Genomic DNA, 20,659 nt, shown 5'->3' with positions numbered 1-20,659 from the left:
AAAGGTGCTCCGAAGATCGTTGATCGAGAATGATTTTGCCAGATCATGCTTATGTAAGTTTTGAGTAAGTTTGTTTGTTCTTTGTGTTTTTCAATCTTTCCCAAAGGAGTAAATAAGTTGATTGGCAAATATCTAAATGTCTCTTTTTAGTGAGTTATCTGACTTGACAGCCGAGCCGCAAATAGCAACTGTACAAAATGAGAGTAAAAGCGGATCAAATCTAGTAATATAAATGAATGCAAAATAAAGGATGAAAATAAAAAGGCTCCACAAAGGATTAATGTTGTTTATTTGTGATTATAAATAATAAAAACATTTACTTATGTATACAAAGCGTGATATAATAAATACATCGGTTACTAAAACTTAGGAAAATAATTAGCACTATTGTCAAATACCGCGTAAAGACATTACAGCAACCAAAATCACTCACAAATAGGAACTGGACATCTAAAGAGAAGATTCTAGAAATGTAACTCTGCCGAGTGGCTCGTCACGAGCCGGAGTTGCCGCGGGTGCATTAGGATCAACTTAGCTTAATCGTAATTAAATAGACACCTACAAGAATGTTAAAATTAATTACAGACTTTTCAATAGAAAAACATGCAAATTTGGCTACTTATTTTTGGATATCGCTATACGAACAATCCCCCTTTATCTTTTCGCCTCGGGTAGTCTAGAACACACCGACGATCGTCCCTCTAGTCGCATACAAGCAAAGGAAATAAAACAAAACCATTTGCATTCAATTGATTTGGTGATATACCTGAAAGCACTGGGGAGTTTGGAAGAGATTGTTATTGGGCCACGCGGCGGCCCCGCTCCACAAGCCCCCGGCGCTGTGCCCTCCCGGCTCTCCGTGCGTCGGGCCACTCGGCTTCCCCGCCAGCTCGCTGATCTGGCACGCATTCTGCAAACTGGACGGCAGGTTGGACCAGTTCTCGTTGCCGGATTCTCGCTTGTCTTTGTTCAGTATGGTTATCTCCATGGAGCCCTGGTAAGCCAGCGGCAAGTTTCCTGACGCTTCGTCGCCTAGATTCGGCTTGGGAGACTGGTTGGGGCCTTCTACGATGGCTTGGAATGCTAAAAGGTCCTCGTTTTCGCTCTCAGAAAGCGGGAGCGGAAGAGGCGGTAAGATCTGTTGCTGTTGGGCAATCTTGTAGCTCTGCTGTCGCAGCATCTGCCTTCGACTCAGACCCATCTGCAAGGAATGTAGGCTGGCATTATCTGTGGCGCCGTTGGCGTTCGGTTGAGCCATCGCCACTTGCTTCTGGAGAATTTGTCTCTTTTGCTGCAACAGTCGGTGCTGCATCAGCTGCTGTTGGAGGGGAGGCTTGATATTTTGAAGGGCAGAATTACTAGGAGAGCTCAGGGACTGATCTCCCATTTCGGAAGATTGATGGCACGGTGCTGACATTTTGGGGCTGGCCGGAAGGGGAGGAGATGTAGTGCTATAATTGAAGTTCTCGGGAAGACTAATTCGTTTCACGGGTAAACATTTTGATTCTATAAAATGCGGACTGAATGACGCCGCAAATTGATTGTGCTGTATTTGCCTTTGGGTCATTTCTTCGACAGGTACGCTGGCTTGGTATTGCGTTTTTAATTTCTGCGCTTCTTTTTGTACTAAATGTAGCTCTAGAACTCCTTTGGCCTTGCACCCTTCGTTTAGTCTTTGGCTGTTAAAAGCGACGGTGTTTTTTTGAGCCTCCGTGGCCTGCGATATGACTTGCTGGGCAACGAGGCCGTCGCTGGCCCTCCGACCTTCTCGGAAGTCGACAGGACTCCTCGTAGTACTTCTGGGGCATCCTTTATTACCTCCTTGATAGGAAAGGGGATTATGCCTACTGAGAAACCCTCCGCACTGGGACTTGTTGTTTCCAGTAGACACATAGACACAAGGGTGCATGGGACTAGTATTGATAGTAGAACTATTCTCGTATGATAACTTGTCATCGGTAGAAGTGCAACTGGGTAAGCTACTTGCGAGGTCGCTAGAGCAGTCTGACAGTTGGTAGTCTAAACTTTCAAAGCCTGAGAAGTTACTCTGAGAGGAGTCGCAACTCAGATTTTGGCTCAAACTTTTTGTATTGTAAAAGTTGACCACGCCACTGCTAGAACTGGAACTGGCATAGGAACCCAAACGCTGAGGAACAGGGGCTCCCGAGAGCTCTTCCATGTCGGTCTCGCAACCCTCATCGGTCGAGGAAGAATACTGTTGCTGAAATTCCACAGTTTTGCCTGTTGAATTTGTGTTGAGAGGAGAGAAATTCTGCGTTGTTATATATCTGTTTGTACCTAGAGAATATTTGCTATCGTTTCTATACAAACTAGGGTTATAAATATCCACATTCCCGGGCAAAGTATTTAATACGTCGACAGTGTTCGGCAGAGGAGGGAGAACCGAGTTCTGAATATAAGAATATGTTTGAATATGATTCATATAGTCCTTGAAAGGTGGTGTACTGGTCTGTAAACGGGACAAGTCTTGCTGTTGGGTATTTGGTATGCGGCAGTGATCGTAGTTATTTAGTTTGTTAGATTCCGCGGATGATGGGGGAAGAGGAGACTGCTGCAGAGTATTCATCAGTTTGGCGGCTTCGGAGCTCATTGTAAATGTTGTCGATGAATTCAGAATCTTCAGCGGTTCTGTCGCAAAACTCGATGCAGAAGTGGAGTTTTGCAAGGGGTTCGATCCCATGTTGAGGCATGCCGAATCGATATTGGATAATTTTGCCGAATCGATGGCGCATTTAGAATCGAAACTTGAAGAAGTTAACAGCCTACTGCCATCTGAATTAGTGAGTCTCGGGTCAGGGCCAACTGTAGTCGACTGTTGGAGAAGTCGTCTGCAATCTTCGCTCGACTGTTTCATGATCTTCTGATGTTGCTCCAACGTGTTGGTCAGAAGCCTGTGCGAAGAGGCGATGCTGTCTAAATTTGTTTTACCTAAAAGACGGGAGTTTGTGTCTGAGGTATCTAGGTTTCTCATAGACTGCAGTCGACTAGGGTCATCTGTATTAGACCTAGATGACCCCAAGGCGTCTAGATTCCCGACAAGGAAGCTGCGGTGATTATCCCCGAGCTCTAGGTTCCTTTGAAGAAGTCTTTGCTCTGTCATATTGAAGTTGGCGAGGGAGAGTAGACGTTGGGTCTCCGAAGTGGAGTCCGGAGGTACTCTGGGCGGAGAGGGAGGTGCTCTGGATATATGTGTCTCTGGAGATCTCGATAATCTGTAATTCACAAAAATAAATAAATACATAAAAATATCAAACTTATCTGTACAATACCCTAAAATGAAACAAATTTATTATGTTTGCATTTATAATTCACAATTCGCTAACTCCTTTCAAGAACGTCATAAATAAAAAAAACTTGATATTTCAGGAGAATGTTTTTAAAGTTTAAAAATATAATACAATGTATTAAAAATAAATATCAATATTTACTGTGCAACAGATCTTTTTAGGTAAAACCTGAATGTTTTTTCTCCATTTGAAAAATATTTAATTTGTTTAAAAAAAATTAAACGATAACTTTTCTTCAAAATGCAAAAACAACATTTTCTGCACTGTAGCGGGTAAATATCAAGTTAAAAATATGCCTCTTTTGCTGGGATATAGAACATTTTCTGGGCATTCCGAAAACGTGCACAACTGAAAATTGACGATTTTTGATTTATGACGTTCTTGAAAGGAATGAGCGAATTGTCATGCTAGAGATAAATTAAAACCAATTTATGAATTTTTTTTAGATGGTAGTGACATTTATTATTTACCTTGCTTATTATGTACCTACAAGGTTTATAGATCAATAAGTGGATTTTGGTTCCTTCTAGTTAAAAACATGTTTTATTTCAATCTGTGTTGGGAAAATGAGAGATAAACTATTAAGGACCAATCAAGACCTTTTCAACATTACTTATTCTAAGGAGGACACCACATAAAACTCCTCAGGAGAAGACGGACTGTTGACTATCGTCAATATTCTTTCTGTTTCAACAGAAGAGGGTTCGGTATTTTGTGTCCTAGCTTGGTTTATGGTACCAATGTCGTTCACTTCAGAATGATCTTTATCATCTGATATCGGGTGTCGGATGGCCTACCTGTAGTTGGGTTATTTTTTTATGGGTGTTGTATTTATTATTTACCTTGCTTATTATGTACAAGGATTATAGATCTTTTTTAATTTTTTAAATTTTTTAATTTGGCAGTCACCCAGTAAAAGGATGTTTCTGCCAGTGTCAAGTATTATTTTTATTTACAAACAAAAAAAAAATTGAAAATAATAATAACAATTAATACAAAATGTCATAGTTTAAATGCGTTTAGCTTTATCATTATAGAAATTATGCCCACAATTCTAGAATAAGGTTCAGAAAGAAGGGTGCACATTTGGGTGGGGAGTTGGATTCCTGCCCGTGTTAAGCTATTTAGAAAGTTCTCCTCTATTTTCAGCGGACACTGAAAGAACGTATGGTTTGCATCCCCTATATCTTATCCACATTCGCAATATGATGATGTAACGCACTTTATCTTATAGAGATGCACGGCAGTGAGCAGTGCCCAGACCTTAGGTGACATAACATCGAGATGGAAGATCTAGACAAAGATAAGTTCCAGTACCATGGTTTGAATGGGATTTCAGCTTGAATATTGGCGTAATATGCTCCTCGATGCTGTTTGGACTCTTCCCAATGTTTGTCCCAGATTGATCTATGTATACATTTTAATGAGGAGATTAATTCGGCCATCGTATAGCAAATATGTTTAGTAGAACCACTTTGACGCGTTTCCTTTGCTAAACCATTCGCTTTCTCATTGCCTTGTATTCCCGTGTGCCCGGGGACTTTGTTTCTTTCTTATTTGAAACTTTGTTGGAAGGATTAAGTTAGTTAGATCCTTGTATAATCTCGTATATTCTGGAGCCAGGTCTTCTGCCCACACGTCTTGTCCACTGGACGCTTCTATTTAAACAGGTTAGGTTAAAATAGAAGCGTCCAGTCCGATGTTGCGTAGTTGTGGCTAAGTCGGTGATAAGTAGTTTTAGGGACGCCTGTCACTGATTGGGCCAAGCAGACCGTAGTGCCCAAGTTGGACGAGGCGAGGAGATACCTCACAGACCGGCAACCTAGCAATCAATATTCATAACTGAGATCCACTGGGTGCATATGCCACTGCGAGAGTATAGGTACTACCTGGCAGTACGGGCTGCCAAGTGGCTATGAAGATTTTCTCCTCCTTCGCAAAAAAAAGTCCGATATAGGGTGTTGGATGGCCTACCTATGATTAGTTTAGGTCAGGTCGACCTTCTATTCTTAGTAAGGTAAGTCGACCTTCTATTCTGTCTTAGTAAGGTTAGGTCGACCTTCTATTCTGCCGTAGTTGGGTCAGGTCGACCTTCTATTCTGCCTTAGTAAGGTTAGGTTGGGATAGAAGCATACAGTCCGATATAGGGTGTTGGGTGGCCTACCTATGATTAGCTTAGGTCAGGTCGACCTTCTATTCTGTCTTAGTAAGGTCAGGTCGACCTTCTATTCTGCCTTAGTAAGGTCAGGTCGACCTTCTATTCTGCCTTAGTAAGGTCAGGTCGACCTTCTATTCTGCCTTAGTAAGGTTAGGTCGACCTTCTATCCTGCCTCAGTTAGGTTAGGTTGGGATAGAAGCGCCCGGCCTACCTGTGGTTGGGGTTGTCGCTCGCCCGGCGCGCGGGCGCGTCGGCGGCGGGCGGCGCGGGCGCGGGCGCGGGCGGCTGGCGGCGCGCGGCAAGGGCGCTCTCGGCCACAGAGGAGGGCCGGCGGCGCGGGGCCGGCTCGGCGGTGCGCAGCCGCAGGCGCTCCAGCAGCAGCAGGTAGATGGCCGCGTGGTGGTCGTAGCTGTTGGACCGCAGGCTCTGCAACGCGACCAGCGCGGCGGGTGAGAGACAATCGAGCAAAGAGGTGCATAAATTTATTTTTATTTTATTTGTTCGGGAATCGTACAGCTTTACATATCGTAGTCGTACTGGAGAAAGTGACCAACAAACAAAAAGTAAAATGTTCAGGGGGGCCATTTAAGTCACTTTTACTTGGCAAGAAAATAAACATGAATGCAATTAGTCATTTTAACAAGTCAATATATTATACTTCCAAGTTAAAAATCCTTCGGGATTTTTTCAGGGCAATATCAAGCTAGTAAGATATCAAATAGTCAATGATCACGTTTTTGTAAAAAATGCAATAGGTCACTTAATAATAAACAACAGTTACATTAACAATAATAAACATTACATTACATAAAAAAGCCAATATTCCACATTTATGTTATAAAACTATTAAAAAACATTCAGAGATTAAAAAAAAGGGTATGGTATCAAGTAATAGATTTAGCAGGAAGGAGATGGAAAGGAGAGGAATTAATGAGGATGGTTAAAGGATTTTTTTTCTAGGTGAGAATTTTAAAAATAAGAATATACTTATCTATAGGTGAAGAAGAATATGCCCAGACTTCCATATTCTTCTTCACCTATCTTGAGATGTCAGAAAAAAACGTAATTCCATTGTATTTATTTGATCATTTTGTATGAAATAAGATGTTTTTTTTCCATCCAGCTCACCTCCTTGGTCTTGGCCGGGTCGATGCCCAGGCTCTGCATGAGCCTGAGCACCTGGTCGTTGGGGTCCGCCGCGGCGCCGCCCCGGGCCGGGCTGCGCGGCGCCGGAGCCGCCCCGGCGCCCGCGGCTCCGGCGCCCGCGGCCGCCGCGGCGCCGGCCAGCCAGCGGTGCCGCCGAATCTGCTCGATGGTGTAGCGCTTCAGCGGATCCAGTACCAGCATCTTGCGGATCAGCGACTCGCAGTCTGGAAAGAAAAAGAGGAATAGTTACATACATTTTTTTATTACTTAAACTCGTGTGTTTAATGACTGCCGGACAGTAAGATTCCGCGTAGTGCCCAAGCGCCCATAGGGCGTTTGTCCACTACACGGGATTTCACCGTTCGGCAGTCCGGTTTTGAAAAATGAAAATTATTTTATTCAATTATAGTCATATAATTAAAATATAACTTTGTTTTAAAATCACTATGTATATTTATTATAACTTAATTAAAATGTCGACCGGTTAGCTTCAAAACCGATATATTTATAGTGATTTTAAAACAAAGTTACATTTTAATTATAAATTTTTAGACTATGTACTAGACATACTGTTCTCTTTGTGTGCAGTATTTAGCCACGCGCGGCTCATGTTTATACTCGTTTTAAGATAATCGAGTATAAGCATGACATTTTTTAATTAACACGTTCACTGCGTTCAATATATTGCGAACAACTACAAGATGCTAATAAAATACAAATTTTCAAGACGTTGAAACTATACTAAAAATGTGAAAAAATATATAATTATTTTTTTAGACTATGTACTAGACATACTGTTCTCTTTGTGTGCAGTATTTAGCCACGCGCGGCTCATGTTTATACTCGTTTTAAGATAATCGAGTATAAGCATGACATTTTTTAATTAACACGTTCACTGCGTTCAATATATCGCGAACAACTACAAGATGCTAATAAAATACAAATTTTCAAGACGTTGAAACTGTACTAGAAATGTGAAAAAATATATAATTATTTTTTTAGACTATGTACTAGACATACTGTTCTCTTTGTGTGCAGTATTTAGCCACGCGCGGCTCATGTTTATACTTGTTTTGAGATAATCGAGTATAAGCATGAGTGGTCTAAAGCTAAGTTTACACTAGCAAATTATACATGAACATCTAACTATTTATTTTTCGACTTTTTTAAAATTCATTATACACTAACAAAATATTGTATCAAAACTGTATGTTAATATTTTGGAAAGGTTTTTTTTCCATACAAAAAAGAATCCTTTTTTTTAAAATTTGTTACTCTTACTGTCGATTTTTAACTATCAGTTTAAAATAAAACCCCAGTCAGATCATAAACCAGATCTGAAAACCGATAAACGCCGGGTATTTCAGCTTGTATTTAATAAATGTTTTAAATGTATTTTAACCACTATCTACTATAAGTCGATGTATTGTTTCAAATTATATTAAAGACGCGCCAGACATTGGAAAAAGGAATATGGAAATTCTCCGGTGAAATTTGAATTTCAAATGCAGAAAATCGAATTCGTTCGAACGCCTGACCTTTGAAATTTTAGTTTTACCACGAGACCAAAGGAGGCGCAGAAACATGTAATAGAATATTCTAATTTAAACTGAGTGTAGTATTAACCGGTTAGGTACCCCAAGCGATATTTTGACATTTCTACGATAGATGAAGAAGAATATGGATATATAATAATAATAAAACCCTTATCCGCACCCCAATGGTGCATAGGGCACTGCGCAATACAAACGCAGTGTTATCTTGATCGTTTACACATGAAGGAAAGGTGATCAGCCCTTCGCTTCAGGTACCAGTCCAGGGTAATATTGAATAAATAGTACAGTGAAAAAATCACTTATATTTATTTTACCCCCCCCCTGGGAATCGAACCCGGGACCTCCAGAACGGTAGCCGAGCGTGCTGACCATTACACTACGGAGGCGAACAATATGGATATATACTGGGTATTTACAGGGCTTTTGACCAGTATTAGGTTGGTTAATTAACCAACTGTGTCATGGTAAGTTCAAGGATTTTTTGTTTTTGTCTGGAATATGTGATCACTCTAAACACTTGTGTAATATTCATAAATTCTACCCATGATACCCTATGACGGTTGTAAGCCCCGTAAATGCACGGACTTTCTTCTTCATCTATATTCTTCTTCATCTATGTTAAGATGTCAATTGATCACATTACATTATACTGTATTATGTTTACGCTACAGTATGTCCTGACATACACTCCCAGCTTCCTTCACGCTCATACATCTAGTCATTGTTATATTTTCTCATTTTTTAAAAATATTTTCTCATTTGTTTATTTTAAATATGCTCATTACCTTATGTTTTTCTCATTTATTTCTTTTAAATATGCTTCTTATGCCTATTTATTATAGCTGTTTAATGTTTTTATATTTTGCCATGTATTAGTTTTGGTATTTTAAAAAAATATTTTTTTGTTACTTTATTATTTGTGTTCCAGTCTTGTTAACCTTAATTCCATGTTCCAAAATTAGAAATTGAAATAACTATCAGGAATATTATATGTATATATGACTTATGTATGTAATGTGTTTTGAAAAAAATAATAAATACATTCTCTCCGATTACGTAGACTTTTGTCACCACCAGATTTTGGGTTCCGATTGATCTGATCGTGACAAGTCTCCCGTTCACATTTTCCAAACAAACTTTATTAGTCATTCTCTCGTTATCCATTCGCTCCATACGTCCATATCACCTGAAAGAATTACTTTTTATCTTGAAAAGAATTTTTAATCTTCTTCTTCTAACCCAATGACGCAGTGTTATCTTTATCGTTACTTTACACGATGGTAAGGTGTTTACTCCTGCGCATCAGCGACCAGTCCAGGGTAATATCAAATAAATATTAGAGTGTAAAATCACCAATATTTATTTTCACACCCACCCCCCCCCCTGGGAATCGAACCTGAGACCTCCAGAAATGTATCTAAACACGCTTACCATTACACTACGGAGGCGGCCCATATATATATATATATATATATATATATATATATATATATATATATATATATATATATATATATATATATATATATATCGGTAGTGCAAAGGCAAAGGGGTATATCTGTCTCGGTGCAAATTTTACAGGAGAGCAAAAACAAACTTGTGAAATTAAATAAATCATTTGTTTTATGTATTATGTATATGTACATATCTTAATAAAACTTAATAAGTATTGCAACTACAGCTATAACCTTTTGCCAGATTATGGAATACACTACTTTGAAAAATTATATAGATATACCCCTTTGCCATTACACTAACGATATACTTAGAACATGGACTCTTATATTTAAAATATTCACTAAACCGGATGTACGTTTTAAATTAAAAGCCGAATATGACAAAATGTCAGCGTCCGAAAGCACGTCAAAGATTGAAAATATTGTCATTAAAATGACCATGAAGTCGGTGGTACTCGATGACGCAAGAAGCTCGGGGCTCTGACGTAAATGGGGGGTCCCCTCCTTCACCGGTCCCCCACCCCCAACCCCTAGACTCGGCGACCCCCCCGTCGGGGCTCAAATCGCAGGGGCTGAATAAACGCAGGCGCTGAAAATTTAGCTGGCGCATACAAAAGAAAACTCGATAGAATGAATGAGTCGAGGCGCGATTCGCTGGAATCATCCGATGGAATATTATTACGGCTGGGAAATGAGGATTCCCAATACGAATTACGGGAATTTTTTCGCCAATAATAAAATATGAGAAATTTAAAAGGTGAGTTTGGAAAATGTCTTGACTAAGGGCTTAAGAAGCATCGTGACGTGGTTTTTTTTATACAATAATTATTGTAATTGATTTTGGATAATTTATGTAGTAAGATTTTCGTACTAAAGGCCTTAAGGGCGCTTGTGCAGAAGTTGATTACGATATCAAAATGATAATGATACATAAAAAATATTAAAGAAAAACGTCGTCCATCGGTTGAGTCTTCTCGTGAGGATGCACTCTCTATGCACATTTTTTAGAATAAATTTTCCAATTTGTTTTGTTGTTTTTTTAATTAAATAGAATATATATATATATATATATATATATATATATATATATATATATATATATATATATATATATATATATATATTTTTTTTTTTTAACTCTTCCTTTCAATTATTCTTTTCTCTTCAAAACCATATATTTATTTAAAAGAAAAACATATTTTTCAATACGAAAAGGATATTTTAAGAAAAAAAAATGATTGGGCAGTGACTTTGTGATAAAATCTATCCATTTTTAATTTACGTATTACATAGTAAATATTACTAACTCTTAAAATCTACTGTGATAAACACGGTGTTTGAAAATGATGCGGAACGCTTCGAAACACGTGTCACAGTAGATTTTAAGAAATAGTGGTTTCATTAATTGATTCGGCAGTCACTTTGTGGTAAAATCTATCCATTTTTAATTAATGTTTTACTTAGTAAATACCACTATTTCCAGTAAATACTATTTCTAGGAAATAGTGGTATTTACTAAGTAAAACTTAAGTAAAAAAATAAAAAAAATCGTTTACGTTATATATTACCTGGATTTAAAGAAAAATTAGTAGCAGGCTATCGAATATCCCTCCTTAATTGACACCTTCTTTTACATGTGAGTTCTCGGCATCATCTATGGTCGAATTCAGTTGAATCGCGGATGCGTTTGTAAGAATTTCGTCATGTTGAAAATCCGCCGTCAAAAATAAATTATTGGCATAAAAAAAATGGTCTGAAAAAAAGTAGGTGTCCCAAGCCCACTCGATTGCTTAAAATGCCAAATGGTTAAAGGTACATACAGTACATGTATATCTATTCGATCCTGCTTCGTTACGGCAAGATCGTGTTTTTTTCCTGCTTTTGATTTATTTGTATAAACGTAAAAACGTGTGGGATTTCTGTTAACCGCAAAATTCGATTGTGTATTTGACGTTACCAACGTTATACACATATAAATAAAAAAGGCGCCAAAAACCCGTTTACTCATGGGAAAAATACTGTTATTTACATTTTTTGCCAACTCAACATAAATAAAGACACTTATCCTTAATTAAGTACAATCAATCAAGTACAAGAGGAGATGCATGAACGTGGAAGAGGGGAAGAATGTTTGCAAATACAGAGTTGTGTGGCATTCTATTCTCTCTGCCTACCTCTGCGGAGAAGTGGCGTGATGATTAGTTAGTTAGTTAGTAAGTACAATCAATAAATATTGAGTGATAAGTCCCTCTCCAAAAACAAAAGATATTTCGCTTTAGAGAGATTGCATTTCGACTGTATTCAGGCTATATACATATATGTATATTGAAAGCTGTCCCACCGCATGCCCAGATCTGATACAGAAGGATCTAGGCTTCCTGACAGATCTGCTCTTGCAAAGCAATTGTTTTCAAACTAAGTTGCGAAATTTATTGAAAATGTGAAACAATATAAAATGGTATCCCGATTTTACTTTGAATTTACATTTAAAAGCGTTCAATATACCTGTCACTGCTAATCTAAATAAATACAAGATTGTAAGTCCATAACCAAATTTTCTAGAAGTACCCCGGTGCAGGCAGTGAAAGGGATTAGTATTTAGTTTAATAAGTCAGCTAGATCCGATTCCAACTCGACGTTGGCCGGTACACAGACGCCCACAACACCGACCAGCACAGCAGACAGACACGGAACAGTGCAAAGACATTTACAAATTTACAAACTGTAAATGTCTTAATTACGAACTGTTGAAATCAACGAAATTATTAAAAGCTTTCAATATACCTGTTACTGCTAATCTAAATAAATACGTTTGTAAATTTTCTAGAAGTAACCTGGTGCTATATACACATACTGTATATACCAAGACTTGTACATATTCTTCTTCATCTATGTTGAGATGTCTAAAAAATAAGATACATTTTCCACCGCAAAGCTTCACGCTGAACAATTTGGATGAAAATGGGTGACACTCCTCTCTGAGCAAAGCATTTTCACTTGGACGCACGGTGACGTCACGCTCAACCCTTTCGGATTAAGTGGGACGATTACCAGGGAAGCAGATGGACTGGGGGGGTGGAGGAAACTAAACTATATCCCTTACCATTTACGCTACTATTCAAGTTTCCATACATTTTAGAAATAATATTAATTGGATCGCCAAAACTGGGTATTTGCCCTTTGTCATTTGAAAATGTTGAAATGCGCTCCCTCAGACGAATGTGTGGAAAATCATTGTATGGCAGAATTAAAAACGAAGATATAAGAAAGGAATATAACGAGGAATAATTGAAAAGATTAAGAAAAGTTATTTACGGCGGTATGGACATGTGGAGCGAATGGATAGCGAGAAAATGATTAAGAAAATATATGTAGTAAATGTGCGGGAAAACAGAACGAGGACGACCGTAAAAGACTTGGCACGATCAGATCAATCAGAACCTAAAATCTGGCGGTGTCAAAAGTCTGCGTAATTGGAGGGCATGTATGACTAGATGTATGGATGTGAAGGAGGCGAGGAGTGTATGTCAGGACAGAAGAGTGTGGCGTTCCATCCTCTCTGCCTACCCCTGCGGGGAAACGGCGTGATGGTAGTAGTAGTAGTAGTCATTTGAAAAATTAAATGAAACATTCGATAACTGAATATTTAAAACTGTTACCAGTTGCTGTCTTAACATAGATGAAGAAGACAAAGGAAGTCGGAGTATTTACAGGGCTTACGACTTGTCATAGACAGCGTATTTGTAGTTCTCAAAAGTAATTAATAAACTCAAAACAGTGGTGTTATAAAAGTGTGATTTTGACTTGTTCACTGGCTGGGTAAGTGATCACTTTACACACGTGTAACATTCACCATTCTGCCAATGATTTACAACCGCACAAGTGAAATTTTGGAAGTCGTGCATATGGTACATGATCCATATCATGAAGTTCGGTGATTGAGTTCACAACAGTCATCTATGATTGGATTAAGAAAGTTTTTATTAAGCAGAGGCCTTTGTATTTGTATGCCAAACATACTGGATTTGTGAACAATTATTTGGACACATTCAAATGTTGTGACTGACGCTCACACGTAGTCATCAGTCGAGGTTTTTATTTCACGGTGCTCACACGCTTGTGTGAGTAAATGTTACACGTGTTTAAAGTGATCACTTAAAACCAGCCTATGATGTGTCGTCAACTTGTGTCGTCTATCAAAATTTGTAGCTCTCGAAACAAGTTGGGTTTACAACATTTTGAGTGTGTCCAAATACTTGTTCACAAATCTGGATTATCTCCAATTAAATGAGATATTTTCATATTATTTTTTATGTTTTCAAGTATTTGCACACACTCAAAATGTTGTAAATAAATTAATTGGTCGAATTATAAGTTAAAATAATAAACATAAAAATGATATTTTCTGGCGTTTCTCATGTGTGTGATTATAATCCAGGATTCGGATATCTCACATACTAATTAAAGAGTTTCAATTTAATCCAGATTTGTGAAGTATTTGGACACACTCAAAATATTGTAATATTTATTCCTACATTTTTTTGACATATCGATGGATTACATATATTGATACATTCCTGTTGACAGGATATTTATTTCCTTATTTCGAAAAAAACGAGACGAGACGTTCGGAGGCGGCAATTCTTATATAGGTACGTCAATCAATTCCAAGACGTCGAGCAAATCTTGCCCGAGGGAAAACCCCGAGATAGCTTTATCTGACCTTCTGCGAATTAGACCAATTAAGTTACCAGACACTCTAAGACGGGCTATTTATTAAGCAAAATCCTTTCGCAACGAGAAAAAATATATCGGAGGTCGTGTTACTTATAAAATACCATAAAAAAACCATATACTGTATTTTAAACACATAGTACTAATACATAGTCCGTCTCCGTAGTGTAATGGTCAGTACGCTGGGCTACCGTTCTGGAGGTCCCAGGTTCAATTCCCAGGAGGGGTCGAATACAAATGAGTGATTTTTTCACTGTAATATTTATTTAATATTACCCTGGACTGGTGTACCTGAAACGGAGGGCTGATCACCTTTCCTTCATGTGTAAATGATTAAGATAACATTACGTTTATATAACGTGATGCCCTATGCATCATTGGGGTGCGGATAAGGGTTTTATTTTATATATATATATATATATATATATATATATATATATATATATATATATATATATATATATATATATATATATATATATATATATATATATATATATATATATATAATATATAAATAAATAACTTTCTTTAAAACTTTCCTTAAAAATTTAATATTATCGTTCGTTGTGTGTAATACCATTTGAAGACAAAGTTGACGATGCTATTAATATAAAAAAATGTAGTAAACTGTTAATTTTTTTATGCCTATACACTGCTTTCACCTTCAAGCATACTTCTTGATATTATACATTTTCAAATATGCGTAAATTCTGCGATACACGCTACTACACAGGTGTGCTGTGACGCGTGTACTAGTTATTTCAGAATTTCAGGAATTAAGGTAGTTCAATATATGTGTCTACTTTGTGTGTTCACGAATCGGTTTGACATATATTCATCAGACGTGTGCGGTTATTTCCCAGCAGTAGGCAGCCTTCACGACGTACTCGTTTAATTAGAAGTCGACATGCGCGCTTACAATTTGGTACGCCCTCTCTGCAAATTGATATACCCACATTTTCAAGGGTCTCGCATTGCCTCGTGGAATTCTTGAAATACGACTATTGTCTCGCGTGATTAAATGGATTCATATCGCACACCTAGATCAGAACTGTATCAACTAAAAAATTATGAGTTTATAGTTTTTTTTTGTTGATAATAATTTATTTTCAAACTCCGCCCCCTTGACTAACCCCCTTCCCCTAAGTTACCACTCTCCTTGTTTAGAGAAAATTTTTAATTTTTTTATTTTAGTTATTTTTCAGACCTGACGATGGAAGTTTAGCTTCCGAAACTAGTAGTCATTAATAAACTCAAGTGGTATAAAAACAAGTGTTTCCTTAATCATTTTATTTATGCTAACATTAATTATATTAAGAAATTATTTATTTTGTATACGAATTTAAACTTTATTTATTAAATACACGATCAAGCATTTCAAATACTTGAAAGTGGTCTGGTCAGGACTTCAGGGTTCAGAATGATCGGCTGGTGCGTATGAGGAGATGCATGAATATGGATGAGACGAAGAACGTTTTCAGACAGATTGGTGTGGCGTTCTATTCTCTCTGCCTACCACTGAGGAAGCGGCGTCATGGTTAGATCTTCTCTTCTTCTTCCTGTGACACTTCTCTACAACGTTGAGATCCCGCGTTATCGGAGAAAAAGGTATAGGTGGTATATGTTTTAAAATTTAATTTAAATTAAAAAATGAGTCATTTCAGTGATTTCCGCTGGTTAAAAATTAAAAATACGATTTAAAACATAAAGTATTTTACTTTATGTATTGAATAACCCCCTATAATGTTCCCTCCCATAACGCGGTACCTATCTCAACGTTATGGGGGGGTTTACCGTATAGATAATTTTACTTGGCAAACGAAGTGGGAAATGTGTAAAACGCTTGGAATTCCTTCAAATTAATACTGACCAAATCAATTAATTTCAATCATCTTTTGACTGAATATTTTAGAAAATTATCTGACAGATCGCCGTGAAGAATGCGGAGCTAAGTGCTTCATCTCGCCGGAGATCTCTGACCCTCCATTCATCATCTCTCGCCCGAATGGCGAGATAGTTTGTCACTATTGAAAAATTCGTTTCTATTTTTTGCCGTGGAAATGCCACAGGCCGACCGCACGCCGAATTTCTAGCGTGTTTTCAAACGCAAATTTGACTTGTATATATATATATATATATATATATATATATATATATATATATATATATATATATATATATATATATATATATACACACACACACACACACATATATATATATATATATATATATATATATATATATATATATATATATATATATATATATATATATATATATATATATATATATATATATATGTGTGTGTGTGTGTGTCTATATATGATTGATTTCTTACGAAAACGAGGGTATATAAATTATCCAATAAATAAATAATTAAAATTGCTGTGGTTCAGTCTGGTTAATGGTTTAACTTTTTTTACAATATTTAAAATATTTTAAGTGTGTTTTATTCTTTTTCAATATTTTAAGTGTGATCTTTCTTTTTCGAAAGAAGCATTTATAAATTAATGGATGCATCTTCCAAAATTTGAGTAGTATGGTTGTCAATCATGGGTAGAACGGTGAATGTTACACATGCATAAAGTGATCATTTAAACCAGCATCTAACAGGTTGTAAGTCCTGTAAATAATTTACAAAAACTCATTCACCTTTGTTGAGGTGTTAATAGAAATAACAATATTTATTTGAAATATGAACCCTCAATATTGTATATACATATCGTAGTCGTGCAGGAGAAAGTGACCAACTAACAAAACGTAAAATGTTCAGGAGGGCCATTTAAGTCACCTTTGCTTGGCAAGAAAATAAACGTCAATGCAATTAGTCATTTTTAAAAAGTCAATATATTATAATTCCATGTTTAAAATCGCTTTGTGATTTTTCAGGGCGATATTAAGCTAGTAAGATATCAAATAGTCAATAATCAGGTTTTTAAAAAAATGCACTTGGTCACTTTCTCCTGCATGACTACGATATATTCGTTCAATCAATACAATAATGTATTTTGGGTTGTAAGTAAATAATCGTTTTTTCCCCTTTATACTGTTACCTAACAAAGCTTTTGATGAAATAATGTGAGCAAACAGAAAACAGACAATGCTTTGAAAGAAACGACCGCTGCTTTTCGACATAATGAAAACTCGTTAAAATCTTGGTAAGGTAAAGCCAAACAAATTAAAGCTCTCAAAAAAGTGTTTACATAAGAAACAGCTGATTCACACGTGTAAGAAATTTTGTAGGAATAAAGTTATTTGTAATTCAATTCAATATGCTTTTTCAAGGTTGAAACTCAACCCACATAAGCGCGAAACTAAAGTGATGTTCCGAAAACTATTATTTACCAGAAAAGTTGGGTTAAAAATCTAATGTATGTAATATATCGCTCACTCCTTTCAAGAACGTCATAAATCAAAATACTTGATTTTTCAGGAGAACGTTTTTAAAGTTTAAGAATATAATACAATGTATTAAAAATAAATATCAAGCCACTTATTAAACTTTTTACTGTGCAAAAGATCTTTTTAGGTAAAACCTGAATGTTTTTTCTCCATTTGAAAAAAAAGTATATTTAAAAAGATAATTTCTTTCAACAATACCTTTTATTCAAAATGCAAAAACAACACTTTCTGCCCTGTAGCGGGTAAATATCAAGTTAAAAGTATGTCGCTTTTGCTGGGATATGGTACATTTTCTGGGCATTCCGAAAACATGCACAACTGAAAATTGACGATTTTTGATATTGTGATTTGACGTTGTTGAAAGGAGTGAGCGATATGTATAAATATACTCGTATATATCTATATGTATATACCCACATATGTTACAAACATTATATGGGTATACAACGTCAAGTCTACGCAGGGGTAGGCTGAGAGAATAGGACGTTTTTGCAAACAATCTTCGCTTCTTCCACATTCAAGCATCTGCTCATATATACCCCCCGATTATTCTGACTCCTGATCTGAACACTTTCAAGTATTTGAAATTCTTTATAATGCCAAGTTTTCCTCGGTCTTCCCCTGCTTGTATCACCAACCAAATTCACATCATAAATTACTTTTACTTATTTTTCTTCACTTATTTGATTTACATACCCAAACCATATCATCGCACCCTTCTTAGTTTAATCGATGATGCTTTTCTCAGCCTTGCATTATTTCTTCATATCACCATTCGAACATCTATCATACACCATTTTGACGCATATTCTTCTGAGAGATCGGATTTAGACTGCATTCAGTCTACTTTTAGCCTCCATGCTTAGCTTCCATACATTAAGTTAGAAACCAGGACTTCGTTATGTACTCCCAGTTGAGATTTCCTTTATAGGTTTTTATTTGCTGCAACTGATTTCAGGATCACTCTATTCCCTGCATTCACTATCTTTTATTAATCTTATAAATGTAATACAAAATATTAAATTATGTATTAATATTATTTATTAAATTTATTTGTACACAATAATGTTCGCTGTACCGCTTGCAAGCCGCGACTACCCCATGTGATTATAAATTTAGCTACGGAATTTACCACGGTGTAATTCCATGAACAATTCAGCAAATAATACAAGGAAAGATCACGCACACTTTAAATAATTTATACTTAACCTCAGAGTGTAAAATAATAAATAACGTACACACATGGCGTGTGAATAACATTTTTACGTTGGCAAACGGGCTCGCTATCAGTGTCCGATATAAAATTAGAAAAATACTAACTTAAACTTATTATTATGTGAAAAAATAAGCCTAAACTGGCGGTTAAAACGGTCTGTGAATATCAATTGAGATGTCATAAGTTAAAACCAGAGAGGTCTCATTACAAGTAAATTTTCTTATTGTGGTATTCCACGCTTCTCTTGCAAAGCATTTTTTAAAAACTTATTGTGAAATTTCCAATAGGAAATGTGAAATAAAATTTTATCCCGATTTTACTGTGAATTCACATTTAAAAGCTTTCTTTATCCCTATCACAGCCAATCAAAATAAATACAAGTTTGTAAATCCACCAACAAATTTTCTAGAAGTACCCCGGTGTAGGCAGTGAAAGGGATTAGTATTTAGTTAGTTCAGTTAAGAGAAGGTCTGTCAGGAAGCCTAGATGCTTCTGTATCAGATCTGGGATTGCGGTGGGACAGCTTTCAATATTCCACGCTGAATATTGGCAGTCGTCTCATCGACCTTGTCTGCAGCCGCTCTAAAAAGTGACTTAGAACTCTAGTGGAAAAAAGCTCCTTTAATATACGGATTTTTAAACATATTATGAAATAATACCACATTTATATTTTGTATTTTAAAAGCATTGTGGTATGGTAATATATCACTCTCCTTATCATTCATCGTTCACTTTGTGTAATACCGTTTGAAAGTGGTATTACACAAAGTGAACCATGAATGACAAGGAGAGTGTTATATTACCGTACCACAAAGTTAGAAATGCTTTTAATATATTTTAAAAAAAAATACCTACGCTGTTCTCTTCAGTAAATTTTCTCATCTTTTATTTTGAAGAATAAAAAAAACAGAAAACTCTTGATATTTTTCAAATCATAATTAGAGCTGTTATTTTTTCTGGTATATTGGAAAAGTATTGGTAACTTTTTCTCGATTTATATATCTTTCCAACTAAGTTTCAGGTGTCAAATTGTCAAATATATTAGTTAGAAATACGTTACATAAGATCTATCCATGAATACGTATAATAAATTTGTACAAATCTGCCCTCAATGCGAACGTGATTAAAATAATGTCATATAACATTATAACTTATCTACGGACAAAACTGAAAATTCAGTTATATGTACTCGTAAGCAAACTACACGACGCCGACGCTAAAACAATGCCAGACGTTTAGAATAAGCCACACGATAGCGAGCAAATGAGAATTGTATTGATGATAATCTCAGTAAGTACCTTATATTTTGAGAATACATACTTTAGGAGAAAGATACGGCGCTATTACATAATATAATTCCATATTCTTGAATATACCGCGTTAATTCCCATGAACAAACTAAATTTTACGAGCAACACATAACGTTAATACACACATAGATCATCTGCAGAAGGGTCTCCAAATTTATTCTGTCTTAAGGAGCCTGTATTTATAAATTATCCGTATTATACTGAGTACAATGTGGATAAAAGTAATAATAAAATAAAAATAAACATAAAGCTCTTTATATTTTGTATATTAAAAGTATTGTTCTTTGTGTAAAAACTTCACTTTGTCACTTTGTGGTAAAATCTATCCATTTTTAATTAATGTTTTACTTAGTAAATACCACTATT

The 20,659-nt window shown here is 36.2% G+C and overlaps 1 protein-coding gene across 1 annotated transcript in view; it reads right to left on the bottom strand.

The window, feature by feature from the left end:
• Positions 1 to 272: 272 nt before the first annotated feature.
• The window catches only part of LOC148313599 (uncharacterized), a 155,366-nt gene continuing 134,979 nt past the window's right edge, over positions 273 to 20,659 (bottom strand). The window contains exons 7-9 of the mRNA XM_088259995.1: positions 6,595 to 6,836; positions 5,678 to 5,892; positions 273 to 3,233 (exon numbers count right to left, since the gene is read on the bottom strand). Of these exons, the coding sequence (XP_088116121.1) occupies positions 746 to 3,233; positions 5,678 to 5,892; positions 6,595 to 6,836 (2,945 nt within the window). The 3' untranslated portion in view covers positions 273 to 745. The remainder of the gene's footprint in view (positions 3,234 to 5,677; positions 5,893 to 6,594; positions 6,837 to 20,659) is intronic.

The sequence above is a fragment of the Brachycentrus maculatus genome, unplaced genomic scaffold (assembly GCF_059751285.1).
Source record: "Brachycentrus maculatus isolate JH-2025_06_01 unplaced genomic scaffold, ASM5975128v1 h1tg000007l, whole genome shotgun sequence".
In the NCBI taxonomy this organism is placed as follows: Eukaryota; Metazoa; Arthropoda; class Insecta; order Trichoptera; family Brachycentridae; genus Brachycentrus; species Brachycentrus maculatus.
The sequence above is the reverse complement of the archived record's forward strand: the minus strand, read 5'-3'. Positions and strand labels throughout refer to the sequence as shown.